General features: G+C 38.4%; 1 protein-coding gene across 1 annotated transcript in view; it reads right to left on the bottom strand.

The window, feature by feature from the left end:
• Positions 1-13,353, bottom strand: part of FSIP1 (fibrous sheath interacting protein 1) — a 54,663-nt gene extending 41,310 nt beyond the window's left edge. Inside the window, exons 1-9 of the mRNA XM_088536585.1 lie at positions 13,226-13,353; positions 12,355-12,532; positions 11,395-11,478; positions 9,622-9,794; positions 9,189-9,273; positions 7,461-7,559; positions 5,417-5,517; positions 4,650-4,757; positions 3,330-3,491 (exon numbers count right to left, since the gene is read on the bottom strand). Of these exons, the coding sequence (XP_088392711.1) occupies positions 3,330-3,491; positions 4,650-4,757; positions 5,417-5,517; positions 7,461-7,559; positions 9,189-9,273; positions 9,622-9,794; positions 11,395-11,478; positions 12,355-12,532; positions 13,226-13,351 (1,116 nt within the window). The 5' untranslated portion in view covers positions 13,352-13,353. The remainder of the gene's footprint in view (positions 1-3,329; positions 3,492-4,649; positions 4,758-5,416; positions 5,518-7,460; positions 7,560-9,188; positions 9,274-9,621; positions 9,795-11,394; positions 11,479-12,354; positions 12,533-13,225) is intronic.
• Positions 13,354-19,037: the final 5,684 nt, after the last annotated feature.

Genomic DNA, 19,037 nt, shown 5'->3' with positions numbered 1-19,037 from the left:
AATTAGTTCTTGCAATCTCAGTTCTCACCTCTGAATAGTAACACCAGATGAACAAAGTAATGGCCTTTCCCTGTAATGTACTCATTCTCTAATATTTTTTCTCAAGAAATCTGCATTAAATAAAAGTAGGAAGTATTACTGCATGAAAAACATGTTACTGTCAAAGTTTCAAAACACTTTGTTCCAGTTATTACAAAACTGAAGCAGGTAAAAGTAATGGGATTTCATTAGATATTATAAAGATCTAAAATGGGAACACACAGGAAGATGCAAATCCTTAGAACAGCTAAAGCTGTAATGACCATCAGATAAATGCAAATAACCAGTATCTGAAGAAAACTGACATTATTTGCTGCACTCCCTTTTCTTCAAAGCTCTAAAAGTAAACAAACCCAAAGCCACCCTAATGAAGCACATTGGTGCCTTCCAACCTCCTTAAGCTGCAAGGCAGGCTGACGTGCTTGTCACCACACTTCTAGCCATGCCTTGGGGTAGAAATCCCTGCCAAAGTTATCTGCTGGGGACAAGCAGAGACATGGAGTATATGGCAGAGCTCAGTAGTGAAACATGACAGTCTCTTCATAAACTTTTATCTTTTAGAGTAATTCTTTAGTTTTAAGCTGTTAACTGCATCCTACTCCTATAAGTTGAAAGATGGAATATTTTTCCAATAAAATGAACTCAGGTATAAAAGAACATATCAAATTAATATGCTACATTAAAGAAGTTATAATCAAGCATATGGATGTTGTTCATTTTTTTTCTTTAATCACCGCCCCCTTTTCATTTATTTTCCATTTTTTCAAATTGGTAAATGTACTTATCACACTTGGGTCTTACACTTCATATTTTTCACCCCACCATTCTCCTACCTCTTGCAGGATTACATTTATTTTCATTTGTTTTCCCCCAACATATTGAGTAACACAAAAGCATTTTTTAAATATTTAATTAAGTTGGCACCAGAAAAAGAAAAGAAATGCTTCGGAGAGAAATAAAGTTCTGATGAGGAACATTTCCATGTTAACGAGAACATTAGTCATGGAAAAGCAGTCTGAATCCAGCTGGACTGAGTGTAGAGAAGAGGAATATGGATGCTGCTCTGTAACAACTAAACTATGGTACTGTAGCTTAATTAAAGACAGTTGTTAAAGATTTCAGAGTCAGAGCATAGTTCCTATACCCTGCCAATGTAGTTAGAAGGGGCAGGAAGCAGCTCTGTCATTAAGCCAAGGGTGCTTAAGTGTCTGCACTTTGAAAGTTATAACCAATGTAGTTCTTGGAAGAAAAGAATGAGCATCTTTATGACATGTAACTCTAAGATAATTTCATTTTAATTACTTCTAAAATTCAAAATAAAAATCCAAGTAGAGGACTTAAGAAACCAACAATTTCCTTTACCGTTCCCATCACTCATACATTTATTCTATTTGGCATCAACAGATGAAATCCTGCAAACCAGAAAAATAACTCAATGCCTTTTTTTTTTTCTTAAAAAAAAAAGGAAAAAAAAAAGATTAATGCCACTGAAATCAGACTCTTCTCCAAAGGAACTGGTATCCACATCTCTGTTTAAACTTCTGTTCAGTAACAATTCTTGACACATTGAAAATAAATACAAAAGTATATTGAAAATGTAAGTAAAATAGCATGTTTCATATACTAATTTTCTTTCTGCATATGTAGTTCACTGTATTAATACCTTGAATGTCTCCCAACTGGTTTTACAGAGCCTTCCACATTAGTTTGCTTAAGGACTAAACTTGTCCTTAACTCTTGGAACTAGCCCCAGGAAGGGGCAGCCAGTCAGAACCACTGTCTGCTTTGTTTTGCGTATCACAAAGCGGATCTCCTTGCAAAAGCATCACTTGGTCAATTAATTTCAGATCCTTTTTCTGGATAGGACTGCTAACCGGTTATCCCATTTCATTTTCTTCTCTTGGTTTCTTTCTTGCATGCAGTAATTAGTATTTAAACTTTCTGAAAGCGAGCAGGACTGAGACAGACAAGGCTGTCTTAAGAAAAAGATGAGTGGCACTGGACATAGACGCTAAACACGCTACATAGATGCTACACGCTAAAAAAAAAGTATATTATGTCTTTTTACATAAAGTTCTATAAACTCAAAGTAAACATTAATTTTTCAGCTATTGACACATATTACTTCCTTTTGTTTGAACATGAAAGGTTGAGAATTCACAGCCTGACCCAAATTCAGAACTTAACAATAACTAAAGTTATTGTTCCAGCCATATATTGAATAGCAATTATTTAGGCACCAACACAAATTACACTGCAGCCAAGAGTGCAAAACTAAAGGCCAGATCTAGTAAAAAGTTCCTGCACAAAGCAGTGAAGCTCACAAAAGTTGCCACAACTCTTCTCTCCTTCATTCACCAGCCCAAAAGGACAGCAGCGTGACAACATGTGAACGCGGGCAAGCTCGGACACCGAGGCGGCCCCGGTGCCGCTTCCCCAGCCCTGGCACTGGCACCTGCCACAGATCCCGAGGCGGCCAGCAGGGATCCAGCCCGCTCCCGAGGAACGATGCACAGCGCGTGTGCAGAACCAGCAGTGCAGGCAGCAGAGGGATCTGGCGGCAAATATTGAAGGGTGATTTCTGGAATTAACTCTTTTCAGCGGTTTAGTGTTATTCAGAAAGGTAACAATTACTCTTCTGTAGGCATACACGTAAATGCAAGTTTATATTCAAATATTTCAGAGCTTTTATCTGAAAAGGAAGTGATACAAACTCTTGGACAAATGCTCCCAAAGCAAAGAGAACAAGTGTTCCTCATCACAGCAACGGCATCAACACCGAGGATGCCTTTCACCACGGCGAACTCGAGACCCAGCAGTTATTTGCAAGTTCACATCCACGAACCACTAGAGGGAGTTCTGGTTCACACATTAAAGCTCAGGTGGCAAACGATCAACACGAAAATCCTTCTCAAACTCTTTCATTTCTCACAAAATAGTAAGTCCATAAAGAATTCAATACAAAAGTGACATTAAAATGAAGCTCACAATACAAACTTACCGTTAAAAAGCAAAAAGAAAAATCAGTTATTTTAGCTGTTGAAAATGTCCCACATAAGGAGATAACAGAGGTCATGTAAGAGCGTCCTCAAATACACCTGTCCTGGTTACAAACTGGGAGTTTTACAAAACAAAATTTTACAAAAATTTTGTGCAAATAAGTGTGAAAATATGGACAATGAGTTTTATTTCACCCAGGTTGTACCAGACAACATTACTGGAATATGGTATATGAAATACGGATAAATTCAAAAAAGAATATGCAACACAGACTCTGTTCTTTAATATACCTGATAAATCTGTCTTGGGGGTTTTGAGCAAGAGCTGTGACTCGTAGAGAAATGCCCATTAGACAGCACTTGAAGCTTAACATCTATTTCACTCAGGTGATGAAATTCCATTGGTTCAGGTGTGTACCCTTCTCCTGGTACTAGCCAGCTGGATGCATCTTCCTGTTGAAAAAGAAAAGAAAAAAAAAAGACAACAACAACAAAAATAAACTTACTCTTTATCCCCAAAGGAAATGGGTTTTGAAGGCAGTTACATATAAAGTGCATTTTTTTAATAAATTGGACTTAAGAATAAAATGTACCTTCTCATCACATAGAGGAATGCTTTCAATACTCATGTGCCAAGCATACCTTGAAGCAGGTATTCATTGAGCAGTTAGATGCATGCTTTTCACTTCTAAATATAACCAAGCAGCAACTTAAGTAGACTTAAAAATATATGCACTCAGCTTTATCTCTTAGAAATTGCATGAATTGTACATGCTGGAAAATGTTAGAGGTCCCTTCCAATCCTAAGCATTCTATGATTCTATGATTCTAATACCACTGCTGTGAAGTCATCCCTGGGCAGCCCCATTACTCCAGAGGCACAGCAGGAAAGCACTGACCAAGGCTCATACAACTACATCAGCTTCGCTTACTGGAATTGTTCGTTCTTTCTGCATCACACCACTGCAATCTCCAAGTTAAATCAATTCATTATAAGGAAGATCGTTAATAAGAAATTTGAATCGTTAATAAGAAATTTTGGGGAAGAAGACACTTTACATACACATCAAGCCTAAGTAAGTGCAATTCACGTCACAAAAGCTACCTTTGAATTTCCCTTCTGTAAAGGAGATGTTATCAAAGAGTAGCATTCTACATCTACAAAATGTTTAAATATAAATTAGTTTAATTTAGTGTTAATAGTTAGCATTTAGCCTGTTTAGGTTCAGCTTTTTTTTTTTTTTTCTTGAAGTAACTGTTGCGACTTCTACCACAGATTACACCAGCAATCCACTTGGGTTAGGAGGAGGCATCCTCACATTTTATGCAGAGGAAATAGGCCATCTTCTCTAAGCATTCTTTAAGGCTCCTTCCATCTGCACCTAATTTTTCCTGAAATTCCTTTCTTCAAAGCCCTGAGAACTTTCAAGTGTTGGTAAAGAGAACAAAGAAGTCAATAAAAGTTCATTTGTGCAGATAAATCCAATGAGGTTTGTTCAGCTATTCTCTTACCACAGTAGGTCACGTCATGATGAGACTAAAAATCAAATTTAGATTTACGTTAAAAGCAAGCCAGATACAACAGAACAGTACAAATCAAAGTCTCCATACCTCAAGACCCTGCAATTCACTTCCATCTCCTGTATCTTTCAATAGTTCAATCAACCTTTTCTTTTCTTCCTCAAGCAAAGCAACCTGGTTTCCCGAATCCTTTGCTAGCTGAAATATTTACAAATAAATGAACAAACAAAAAGTCTTTAGAATCATATTCACTCAAATGCCAACGTTTTAAATTCTGAAGTTAACATCTATCTTATTGCTGTAATACAAATTATCAAATTATCACTCTGACAAGCAGCCTAAGTGTAAATCATAATTTTAATGTCCTGGAGACACATGCATAGGGTTTTTTTTTGATTAAAAAAATCATTATAGCTACTACAGCCTTAGAGAAACAAAAGCACAGAAGTCAGAGTATCTATTTTTTCTAATAGATTTTCTGTAGATGAGGGTCCTATGTTGGCTCCCCATGAAAAACTTACCTAGCTCTTATCTACAGAGAAGAATGGCTTCTCTTCACTTACCACTTACTATATTTAAAGAAAGATTTTAAAGAAATACTTTGTCCTCAAAACAATCTGTGTCCAAACAATTCAATTCTCATTACTTTTCTGCAAATACATAAAAAGAGTATTATCCTAACCCTACAAACATGAGCACTGAGATCAGGACTGCAATACACAGCTGTGTGCAATAATAAACAAAACTTAGCAGGAAGATTTTGCTTTCAATGTTCCTGATAAAGAAACTGTTTATATACTACGCTTTCACTTAACACTGAATTAGAGAAGCTAAGGATTTTACATTGTAATACTTACCTCAATATTCTTTTTAATGAAATCCTGACTGCTTTTGCTTTTATTGTGTGTTTTTTCTGCCAGATTCAGAAATTCATTTGTTTTTATTTCCTTTGGACAATCTGAAGTTTGAAAAATAAGCTGCAGAGTTAGACCACTCCTTTTCTCATTCAATCAAAATTGTAATAATAATTCATTTAAAATCTCTAATAAACATGTAATAAACATACAAACTTCTGATGTGCCATTTTCAGTATTTTTATTAACTGTATTGCTATATTGAAAGCATAATTATCAAAAACTAATCTCTTCTTTTTGAGCTTTTATTATACGAGATCATACAACTTTGGGAAGACTAAAATACTTTAGGATTTCTGACCTCAAAAATGTTAAACATGGTGGCTTTGAAAGGCATGACATTCCTTCTAATCCTCTCATTGTTTCAGTTTTATCATCAGTACAAAACCAGACAATAGTTTTTGGAGAAACCACAGAACTATTTGGAGATGTATCAAGTCCATTTTTTTTTAAACAGCTGAAAAACAGATGATAGAACATAGCAGCTCATTCTTTTACAGTTTATATATAAAGCAACCCTCTTGCAGATTGAGAGTTTGTTTTTAGTATGTTCAAAGGTATAGAATAAATTCAGTGCACCTTTTTACAAACCATAGACAAAAACTGCGCAACATTCTCTTGAATCTTGCTCTGAAATTGCAAGCAAACTCTAACGAGTTTGAAGCATGGGACCTGACCACCAAAAAAATCCCTTGTCACTGTACAAATTCAGTTATTCACAGGAAAACATCCCAAATTGTCTGATATTATCACGTAACAGAGAAAGAAAAGACCTTGAATCTATCTAGGAAGTAGAATCATCTAAGAATTTACAGATAAATATGAATACGAGGAGTTGTATCCTGAAACAACCAAACAAAATATGAACATAACATGCAGCATGTATGAAACTTGCTTTTAAACTACATCTTTCTGCTACCTGTAGCAGGAGTGCTTTTAAGAGGGAGCCATGGTACACAGTATCTCAGATCATTCAAGTAAAGAAGGGACCAATACAGGTTACTGTGACAAGGAATACATTAGAGATCATCCCGGTGGGATTGCTTAGGTAATAGCGTAGCCAACAGTGCGTCAACTCCTCTTGCTCAGGCCCTACCTTTTATGACAAGTATTACACAAAAATCCAAGAGCAATCAAAAAAAAAAGCTTTTTGAAATCAGACAGCACATCAAGAGTATTCAGTAGAATCAGTAAGTCATGTAAGTACTTTATTGCTCATGAGTTACAAGTGGCCTCTGCTTCATGAGTTCCCAAACCCATGTAAATCACCTCAAAATTGCATGTGCAACAGCAGCTCCCAACCGGACCTGTGTAGGTGCCCTGAATTCAGATATCAAAAGCTGCAAAGACACTGCAGCAAACCTGTGAAATTTGAAGCCTAAGGGTCAAGTTTCCATTTAGGGAAGAATGAAGAGCACATACCAGGGGACTAAGGTGGATAAGAATGGAAAGGGGACTGGGGTCATGACTTGAAAGATAAAACACGCAGTCACATTCTATAAAGTCAAGTCACATTCTGCCATCAGTGGTTCACACCTCAGGAACACTCGATCATTGTGTCTTTGTCGTCCTGGCCACTCACCAGAGTTAGATCACTTCTGTTTACATAAAATGGTAGACTAAAGAACTGAGCAATTGCAGCTGACAGCAATGGCAGCGGAAGCCACCTCTTCTGTCATGTCACATATGACAAAATAGTTAACTGCGAAAAAATACATTTCAAATTGGGGAAAAACAAAAGCACAATTCTCATTATTTTGAAAAGATTTTATATCATGTTAAATAAAATGCTTTAGGTTACCTACAAAGTTTTTCCATTTTTATCACTTTTCAAAAAGTGAGAGATATTGATTGTCATTGCAACAGCCAAACTTACTTTTTCTGACTTCTTGGCTCAGCCATGAAGGGAAAGTCATCATCACCCAACCACTTCACATGTTGTTTTGTCATATCAGAAAATAAGAGTTATACAGTTAATAAAGCTTACCGTGATTATGATGGCTTTTATGACAATCATAATCTTCTGGATTAATTTGTGTGTGAAATACTGAAATACATATTTCATCTTCTTTAACATGGAAGGGCTCTGTTAAGAAATTTTTCAGTACAGTTTAATTAAAACGCATTTAAAAATGACCTAGTTTCACTCATATCATTCTATAAAAATCTCACAAACACAAGTTACAGAAATTTACTTTTCTCTTTTTAGATAAATTACATCACCACTATATTTTTCAAGAAATAGAGGTGAAAGAGTAGTGTGTGTTTCATCAGTATGAACATGTAACAGAAGAACTCTTCATACTGTTTCATATACCTCTGATTTTGCTTTTAAAAAACTACATATATGTATATGCACACACACATAGAGAGAGAGCCTGTAGTAACAAGTCTTAACACACTCAGCTGAAAACATGGGTTTTTCTGACTTACATTTCTCCCACAGGCATGTCAGAATTTTCCAAGTGGCTGGGATATATTAGTTAAAGATTTTTTATTCAGAACCTTTTTTGGCATCATAGCCACATTAAGAATTACAATTATCTATCTGTATAAAAGGTAATTATCAAATAATATATACTTCATTATGGAGCTCTATAACAATTACATATGTCTATCATAATGTTATATATATTTATACACAATTATAATCAACGATATTGTAGATAATATATTTTAAAAGTTCTGTATCAAATTCAAGCTTTGAAAAGCAAAGTGTATGAATTACATGACATTTCATTATCAGTCTGGCAAGTATTGGCACTATCAGTCCTTAAAATGCAGACCCAAGAAATCCACCACTAGCATATTATAGAAAGAATAAGACAAAGACCCAGTGGGGGGGGGGGAATATCTAAATTATGCAGAATGATGCCAGCATGGCACACTAGAGCCCATACGACACGCGTTCACTGGGGCACAGAGTAACCTTTGACAAGAACAATGAAAAGAAGCACAGAGTTCATTAGCAATTGTGTGCATTATTGATGTCTACCCCCCTCCCCTTTTTATTTTTAATTATATGCTGACACCTACTGGGCAATTTTAATATATCATTCTTACCAAGTTAAATTTTGTGCTCTTAATAAACAAAACTTAAGCACAGAATATATACATATACATATATACACACACACACACTAAAGTTTTGCTTATTTCTGCTTATTTTTTCACTTCACATTGCTACATTAGTATGCACATATGTCCAAATAGTCAAGACACTGGGAGCAGGATGCCCGCAGTTGGTTTCAGTGCAGTTCCCCCACCCACGCTGGGTCATATGCATCCTCCTTCATTGTTTTCTAACATGTAACTGAGTAGCTGGTATCAGTATTTGGTCCCATTCTGTCACTGAATCTGTTGGCAGTCCCTTGGAGTCTGCCTTTCTCTTCTTCTGGTACAGTCATATTATCAGATCCTTACCATGGCATTGCCATTGCTTCCTTCGGTTTGTTCTTTACACTTGAAAATATTTTCCCGTGTATATATGAGAGGCCCAAAACATCCCTAGAGCTCCTATTAAAATGTTTTAATTGCCCACCCCTCCTACACCAAGTACTGCAGCCTGGTGATCTATTTCACTAACATCCCTGATACATTAGTAATCATGATTTTTCTGTTTACCAAAACAGTTTTAATTTCCTTGGTTATTGCCTAAACATGCTGAAAATACAGGATAATCATATCAGGGTATTCACTTGTGTCTCTCACTTACCAGCTGTATCCTGCCAGGATGAGATTAAAGCTAAAAAGTGTTTTGTGTTTTCTATCTCCTCATGACTTCCAGAAGTACTGACAGACTATTTAAAGGAAATAAAGCATAAATATATACAGTATTCATTTAAAGTTGCAGCAAAATACCTTGTCTGCTTATAAAAACTTCAAAACAGAAATTAAGCAGGCTTTAAACCATATCAGAACAATTTGTTTTCTTCCTGAGGCTACTGGAATATGCCCTTGAGTTTTGACATAATGGAACTTGGAAGTCTCTGTTATGCACCATCTTTTATGCAGAGGTACATTTCATTCAGTAAATAAATGCTGTAATGAATACACAGCTCAATCCAAATCCACTGAAAGCGACAATTATGGAAGATAACAGACGTACTCTTAGATAGGCTATGTTATTTAAATTGTATATTTCTAACCTGAAGTTCTTCCCAGAGCTTTGCTCTCATTTCTTTGCCTTGTTTTTTAATTGCTCTCTCTTTCAAGTGTTTTTTTGCCAATATTGTGTCTAGTTTATTCATCTTCCTTATTGCTGCTTCAATCAGAGGATCTATACCTGCCTGTTCAGAATCTTCCAAGTTGGAGGAGTTTGCTGTAAATTATATTTAAAATGAAAATTAGCTTGACAATTTTCAATTAAAAAAAGAAAGAACACAAGTAATTTGACAGCAACTGCAGACAAGAGTAAAATCATTCACTAGTGTGAATGTATCAGATTCACTTCTAGATGTGTTTGCAGCAAGGGGAAATACAAAAGCATTTAAAAAGAGATTAATGAATTAAGGTCTTAGCTTTTGCAGTTGAATTGGGGTGGGCGTAAGCCCTCTGTTCAGCAAATGAGTGAAATTTAAAAAGGAAAAATTACAACATCAAGAGTGATGACAATCATGGACAAAACTAGCTTAAAATTCAAAAATTTCTCATGCATTCAGATTCACTACTAGAATACATATTAAATGTCAATCATTAACTTGAATAATCATAAAGTTGAGAGACTTTTCTAGTTTTAAACACTACAGAAATTTCATTCTCATCTCAGCCAAAAGAGAGTCTGACACTGGTTTTGGAAAAATGCAGTTTTGTAAAATGTTATGGAAACTAACACTACTTAAAAGTCTACATTGTTTCTTTTTTTCCCTCGACATGCAAAATACGATTTCTGATCACTTTTTGCCTTTCTTCCCTTCCTATAATACCAAACTCTGCCCTAGTTCCTGGTCAAGCCAAGCCTGGCTTCCAAAGGAAGACAATTACAACACTGCCCCTGTGCCACAAGCTTCAAAGGTTTTTTTTCTGGTCAAACTTGTGAATTTATTATCGGAAGCCAAACAAATAAATAGCACTGAACATTGAAATAATCATAAAGTCATTGATTCTGAGTTTGGCATTTTGACAAAAATAGTGAACACATGGATACACAGGAGGAAAAAAAACACTGACAACTACAGACACCACTGAAAGGTATGATGATTGTGACAAAATTTAAAGTATAAGAATAGTTCTAACATTAAAGACAAAAGGGAGTAATTTGAATTCTATTCGATCAATTTAAAAACTAGAAGTAAATTTGGATATACAGTTAATGCTCCTGCAGAACATGTTTCCATTTCCTAATCTTTTGAAATCAAAAGCTTTACATATCTATTGTCCTAAACCATTTACTGTGATATATTACTCTTCTTTGTGCCAGAAGAGGTGTTTGATTCCACAAGGAAAAAAGCTGCAAAAGTCCCACTGAACACTAGAGAAGCCCCAAAGACAAAAGAAGGGAAAGGAAGACTTATTTCAACTGGCCTGAATCCAGTAGTGGATTTGGAGCTAAACCTACTAAGTGAGACTTTGAAGTCTGTCCCAATGAAATGAATGGTATTTTAGATGACTGGTATCCTAGTTGTCACTGGATTCTGCTTTATTACATCAGCCAAACATACGTTTTATGATATATTAGTCAAAAGCTGATATAACAATAAAGTGAATATTCTCTAATGAAATAATCCTTAAATAATTGATCACTCTCCTTTTGAAAACCTGGCATATATTTTTTTCTATTTACAGTATTTTTACACATACACACACATATACATAGATGCCTATGCAAGCACATACATACATTGAGGTCTCAAATTCTCATAGAAATGTTAATAACAAGGAAAGCAAAATATTTAATTGCATTTTCTGCTCTCTGGCATTACTTATTTTTTTTGCTTGGGAAGGTTCACTGAATTTGGAAGTCTTTTCAGCACTATCATCCCCAGAATCTGAATTAGAGAGAGATCCTGAAAAACAAATAAAGTAAAAAGCCTTTCACGATAATATGAAATGATTTTTTAAAAATACCACATGAACCATCAACAATTAAGAGAATAAAATACATTTTTATTTCAACTAAGGGCCACCACTGAGCCTTTACAGCAGATTACTGCTTAAAACAACTACACTAGGACTTAAGTTAAGCACCAGGTGCAGGAATTAAGGAATTTCTTTTGACTACAATTCCACCATGAAATCTATCTACATCTGAAGAAGGTATCCAACAAAACTCACTGCTTCGCACACTGGCCTTCACTTGTGTTTTTAATAAGTCAGAAGCTCTGGAAAATTAGTTTATTAATACTTACAGAATGTCAAAAAATATAAATAAAACACATCTACATATAGTATTTCATTAAAATAAGATATTGCATTTTCATATTGAAATTGTGTTATTAGGATTTGCATTGTTGAATTGTTAAATCCCTTAACTTACAATTTTTAATTTCTTTAGACTGATGGACCATTACCAGGCAACAAAATTGCTCAAAAATGACCATAACCTCTGAAAAGTTTGATAAGAAACATGCTACTGGAAGTACTTTCTAACATGGTTCCGTGAATGAGATGCAGAGGCTCTATCCTGACCTTGTAGGCCCATACTAACAAGCAGATCCCTGCTTCGATGTCTCAGGACACCTACTATATTATCACTGCCATTACTATTATATTCAAATAGGTAAAGAGAAAAAAAAGGTTTTAATTCTGACATCATCATCTTCCTCCTACTTCTAGGATTTTAACTATTGCACCCTCTTTACATCTGATAACTGAATTTTACACAAATTATACAAATTCATTTGATCTAGCCACAACTCAAAACATGTTAGCTGCTTCCCCACCTGACAACTCATTAGGATTCTGTATATACTCCTGAAGAGTGATGGTAATACTCTCCACTGAAGTTTGTTTAGCTGTTCTTAATCTCTTGATGTCAGACTTTTCTCTGTCCTCATCTTTATTTTCCTTTGGACAGCAGTAGCTTTGCCGATTACTGGTCAAACTGACAGACGAATCAACCTATGAAAGGTAAACTAATTACTACCATAAAAGTTACAATTGCAGATGGGGGAGGGAAATAGTAGATATAATCACATGCTACTCCAAAGGCTAACAGTGCTTCTACCCAAAATGGCAGAGCACATCCTCAGTAAAAGAACAGTCTTCTGCCCTGCTGCAGAGAGCTCTGCTTCGCAGATAACACCCTGACGCGCCCTTGGCACACATTTATCATTCCCACCACTGCAGGACTTGGAGAGGTCTATGACCTATGCCATGGGCAGCGGCTACAGCTGAGCTGTTAAGAGCCTGTGCACAACAGCCTCATCCTCCAGGTGTTCTGCACTGATAACATCCTAATCTCTCACTAACTAAACTCACATACAGTTTAATTAACATCATTAAGAGAAAGTAATCTGATAGCAACCTGAAAGTCTCACTATGGACCCATGAAGAAAAGATAATAGATCTGTGAAGCATCCAACTATGACCCTAGTTCACAGGCAAGTTGGAGATACAACTCAACTGGATATGTTAAACATTATTCTGAGCATGCATAAGGAGCAGCCCCTCTGCGTGAAGCTTCATGCAATCCCATAGCACATCTATTGACTCGAGAACTCTGTGCAATTAAAAAATAAAAACAATAAGCAGAAAAGAATTTATTTCTTTACATTCTGCTAGGAAAATGAGGCTGAAGGCGTAAAGCATTACCTTTGGCAAACACAGCTCTGGGCTTAACACCTCCATAGATGCGCTTAAAGATTTACAGCTAGGATACGCTCTTGAGCTAGATGCAGGCCTCAACATTTTATCCAAGCTCCCCCTTGTAATATTCATTGTGACCTAAAACACAGACAATAAAAATAAATAACAAAGGACCACCAAAATTAGCACAAAAGGGCAAGGTTATTTTATAAATATCTAGAAGACATGAAGCACGGCAGCAGGAAACTTTTTACCGTGCAGCAGTCACAAGCTGTGGGAGCTCGCAAACCAGAAATCGATAATTATTTGTGTTCCCTTCCCAGTTAGGAGCTCGCAGAACAGAAATGCACGTTGCTCTGCAAAAAAACACATTGTGCACATCGCCACATGCACATTTCTCCAGGGCGCAGGGATTTTCAGAGTTTTCCATTAAAAAAAAAAAAAAAACTTTCAGTGCAAGTCAAAAAGGATGAACAGAGACACGCACACAAGGCCGTAACGGCAGAGCACAGCTTAGAGGGGCTGGTAGAACTAAAGGAAAGCACTCAAGACGCTTACAGGTGGTGTCAGCAAACGGGCGAGCGAGCCGCTCTTCCGGGCCGGGAGGGAACCGGGGCCGCCGGCGGGAGCCGCCGCCGTCTCCATGACAACCCAGCCCCGCCAACGGCTCCTCGCGAGAGCGGCCCCGCCCTCCCGTGCATGGCGGCGGTACCATCCCCTGTGCAGGGAGGGGAGGGGGCAGTGGGCGGTTCCCAAGCTCCTCTCCGCAGAGAAAAGCAGAGCGGAACCTTATTTTCCTCACGGATCTTGAAAATAACTCATAAATCCCGTTAAATGCTGTCGCCTCCGCCCTGAGGGGGAGAATTTCAGTGCGGAGCGCGCGCTTCTCCCCTCACTCGCCCCCGCCGGAAGCATTGGGCTGCGCTGGCCGGCGGCGCGGGCCGAGCCGAGCCGAGCCGAGCCGAACCGGGCGCTCCTCAGCGCTGCAGCGACCCGCGCCTCAGTCAGACACAGCAGTAAAACGGCCTCATGTGACAGGGGCGCTGTAAAGCACTCCTAAAATAACAGTGCCGTGTCCTAGGCGGGTTCTCGCGGCTTGCTTGGTGATCTCCGCTGTGAAGGCGCGTGTGCTGCCTAGGGGCCAGCTCGATTGAGGGGCTGCTTTTTAATAAAATTCTTAAAACTTCAACGCCCTGGTTTGACAGTTGTTCCCTGGTTACTTACTGGCAATGAGGGACAGAAGAAGAAAATTATCCCCCCCTATTTCTCCCTGCCTAATGTCTGCCCCACACATGCGTGTAAATAGGATGCAAGGTATTTTTGAGTAAATTCTGCAAATTGGAAAGAGGATTTCTGCTCCCTTCCCCACACGACTTCCTTTTATATCCACATTTTGGGGAGAAAAAGGCATTTTGTTGCATGTAAATTTTGCATTGGCACATCTTTCTGCCAAAATAAATCCTAGCCTCTTGAGGCATATGTCTCTCATAGGCGGTAGGGTATGACACTTGGCTGTTGCATTTTAAAATATTTTTTTCCCTTCCTGCTACTTTTCTTGGTATTTAGTGCAGTAACGATATGACAGGATGGAAGTGTTAAATGCAGAAAATGCACTCGTGAGCCCAGGCCATTTCATCCTCCTGACTCGCCGTCAGCCGTTTCCATGTTGTGAGCTGCCCAACACCTCCACAGAGGAGCTACGGATGGTGCTTCCAGCTCTCAGTGTTTGGTGACAAACAAACATAAATCTCCTTTGAAAGTGTCCCAGTCTACAGCACTACATTTCCTAAGGCTGGTTGTCTAGACAGAATCAGTGAAGATTTTCTATGAGGCTGTCACATTTAAGAGTTAACTGTAGGCATCTAGTGAGGATAAACCAAATCAGAACTGATCTTACAATATATGTGTTACATATCCTGAAAGACACAGAAAGGAAGAGTTCACAGAGCTCATCTCATATCCTGTAACGAACAAGAGGGCTGACATGTCTACTTTCAGGACACCATCACAGAGTACATAATTTATTGAAAGGCAGCGTGTATGAAGGGCACAGTCGTAAATGACACCTAGATAATCTGCTACAGTGGTATTCACCAGCCTCATCCTCACATCTCCCATCATGAGCATGATGGATTATCCCCTTAATAAGACTCTTCTTATAGGACTTTAGCCATAGCACACCTTTCCTGAGGCTAGGATAAGTCATATGATAGTTTCAGTAGACTGGGAAATGATTAAAATTTATAGCTGTTACACTAAAGTATAGCAATGTGCAGTAAAATGGTGAGGAGAACATGGCTTAAACTGAATTTTGCAGAACCTTTTTTTTTTTTTGTGCACAATCATAAAATGGAAAAAAAAACACTTTCTAGTTTTATGTAAGTTTTGAGACACTGGTTTAACAAATATTTGCAGAAAGTAAATTTTATGGAAGTGCTAAATCTTTTTTCATCAATCTGAAATGTTTCAGGTGAACTTGGTACAGAGATAAGGCTGTCACTGATAGCTTTCAAAAGCCAAAGTGGTAAATAGATCCAAGATCCCAACTTCATGACATAGTGCTGTGAATGTGCCCCCTTTTCAATGTTGCAGGATTTCTCACTTGCACACGGCTTTGTTAACTCTGACTCATCTCACACACTGCCATGAATGAACAGACCATGCTGTGACATATACAAAAAAGAACCACCCCCCCCCAAAAAAAAAAAAAAACCCACACAAAACACACACACACAGAAAACCCAAAAACTCCACAAAAACTCACCACCCTAGCACACATTCAGAGATTTGGTTCTCGCACTTCCATAACAAGTATGTGTGAGTCCCATAGTATCAAGGCATGTTCAACACGGTATTTTCACAGTAATACTGTGTGACCTCTGAAGTGTAACAGTTTAAACAAATGTAAATCTACTCTGAAACTGCTGAGGATAATGTCACCTTCTCCTTGCTGAAGCTGTATCTGGAAAATATTTCAAACCCAGCAATAGTTTCTCCAAAGATTTCTTTATTGGCTTTCTCATCTTTTTTCTCACCTTCCAGACCTTTTACGTCACTGTTCCTCTGGCTGTCCTTCTCGGCCCACAGGGTTTCTTTCATTTTCAATGTCCTTGCCCAATCTTTCATTCCCTGTGCTCACAACTACTTCAGTACCAGCCGCTCCTCTTGGAGCTCTCTTTTTGCCTCAGTACCGCAAGTCCTTGGCGGAGGGAAGCTCCTAATGCGCGCCCTTCCCACAGAAACCATCTGAGGGTTGTTCACCTGTAGATTGCAGCAACCCTCAGAGCACAAGCGACCCCCAGCACTTTGGTAGTTCAGTGCCAAGGAGCCCGTGGCACCAGAGCGGCTCTCTCCGTGCAAGTCTTACTGTGAGCCTTGCAGCTTCTCAGCACTGAACTTGGGGTGGCAGCAGAGGAAGAGAAACACGCACTATTAAAACTTTCATCTTCCACTTACATATAGGAATTTGTTCAGATGATTAGCATGTGGTGTAATGCTATTTTTTATACAGGACTCAGTGATAAAGTGATGGCAGGAAACATGAAGAAACAAGCAAGTTCTCTGAAAAATGAATGGTATAAAAATGGGTTTAATTGGAGCAAGCTCTTGAGCCGAGACGGGGCTGAGCAAGAAAAGCATTCCAAGATGTGCTTTTCATCCTAAAAGGCAGGTTAAAACATGATGAAGGCACTCTCAGACAGCCTGTCTGGGTACTCAGAATACAGTCACCATGGGAACAGGCTTCATTTATTCATCTTTTCCCTAAATCCAAGCAAAAAGAAGCACAAACGTGGGCATGGGGGAGGTATCCAAGAACTCGTCCTCGTTAGTACTGCTTTTATTGATGGTCCTCGGCTGAAGAGCATTTTGATACACATCTGTTGTTTTTATTTCCTAAGTAGGTAGCCCATCCACCACCTCTATTGTCTTTATGCAGACTGGAGAGCACATTACCAAGGTTTTGGTTAAGGCTCAGCCTGCGATATTTTGAACATCCTCCGTGTTTTCTCAGCTCAAGTAGCTTTTCTTTACAACAGCCGATATTTTTAAGGTAGACTATAGCAGTTTCGGTACTCAAATCACGACAAGCACAGCTAGTTTTCAGTATGTAAGTTCTTCTCCATGTTAGGACCTCCCTTTCTTGAAAAGGGTACACTTGCTTTATTTTTTCCATGTTTAATTTTGCATTGATCTTTTTTGACAATATCTTGGACCAGTAAATTAACCTTGTCTCCCTACTGCCTCCACCAACTATTAACATAGTCTTGTTCTTTGTTTTTTTCTCCAAAGATTTCTTGCTTGAACTGTTTTCTCATTTTCTCCTCCAAAAGGCAATATAATGAGTTCCTCTAAACCATTCCTCCATGGTAATATTTGATTTGTCCTTCATACATCTTTGCAAAGACCAAATATCCCCAGACTTTCCTTCCTTCTCTTCTCACAGCTTTACTTCAACTTCTTCTCACCAAAAATCAGGAGAGATGAAGCAATACCTGCAGTGGTTACAATCATCATAATAAAAGGCAAGTGTTGCTCATCTTCAGTGTGATGCAATAACTGGTATTTTTTTCATATTTGCCACTGAGCAGCATTTTGCCCAGTAGAAATCATTTGAACACAAGACAACAGACAACACCAGTGACTCAGTTAACGCTATCATAGATAGCGCACATATCTCAAACTTCACAAGTCAAATAGTCCACATGGCATTAAGAGCCTCCAGAACTTTTGAAAAACAAAACACACCCTTAAACTAATTGTTGCTTGTCAAAAGCATCTTTCTCCATCTCTGCCATAGAATTAACTTTTTTTTTTTCTGGAATGTTCTGTTTGATTTCAAGCCAGCTACATCTGCCTTCTCATTGCTGCACACAAGTAGGACAGCTGCCATGCCCACCACCCAGCTGGACCCACTGAACAATTCCTCACTCCTTTGCTAGAATAAAAAAATAAATAAATAAAAATCACTGAAACCAAAGAGGAAAGGGGAAAATAAGCATAACTTACATCGTAATTTAGAAGTTTTTTTTTTTAACATTTTTATTACAACATTTGTTTTGAATGCCTTGTAGAAATTCATCAGATGCTGTTGACTTTCTTCAACCATGTCACAGTAGGAACAAGTACAGCTCTCAACTCTGCTTCAGCAGTACTTTTCCTCACAGTAATCAGTTGAGTAACAGTGAACTTGGCAAGATTCTTCACCTAGTCTTTTAAAAAACAGGCTTTAAAGAAAACTTCTTTGATAAGCAGACAGTAAGTCACAGGCAAAGGTTTGACATGCACCAGAGGGCTAGATTACAGGAGGTCTTATTAGATTGTGCTCTCAAACTACCCGGTGCGACAGCAGTGAATGCAGATGAGGAAGACTACTTGCAACGGAACAAGGATTAAAACGCCAGGGTTACAATAGTTTTAAGGTCACCAGACAGACAGATACAGTTGAAAATTCACACTTGGCACACACGAGACAACAGGCCTGTGTCGCTGCGAGGAGCTAAGATGCACGACGCTGCCTGAACACTCATGAAGAGGCTGGTGTGCCGGCACCGGGAACAGCGCGATCCCGCTGCACGCGGGAACCAGGCACCGGATTGGGAAGTTGCACATTCAGTCACACGTTCAGGCAACCAGTGTGACACAACTGGAGGAGAACGACCGGTGTTTCTATCTGCAAAGGTAAAAGGAAAGCCTCCCAGCACGCCTGCCTCCCTCCCAGGAAGGGGAACAGCAGCACTAGCAAACCTCCCATTTTGGGATCTGTTTCCAGCCTCCTCACAGCAGTCCAGTGCAACGCTATCAGCCTTCTGACCCAATG

Source organism: Tinamus guttatus, unplaced genomic scaffold (genome assembly GCF_059628265.1).
Source record: "Tinamus guttatus ecotype Peru unplaced genomic scaffold, ASM5962826v1 Tinamus_guttatus_pri_ptg000676l, whole genome shotgun sequence".
Lineage (NCBI taxonomy): Eukaryota > Metazoa > Chordata > Aves > Tinamiformes > Tinamidae > Tinamus > Tinamus guttatus.
This window is presented reverse-complemented; position numbering and strand designations above follow the sequence as displayed.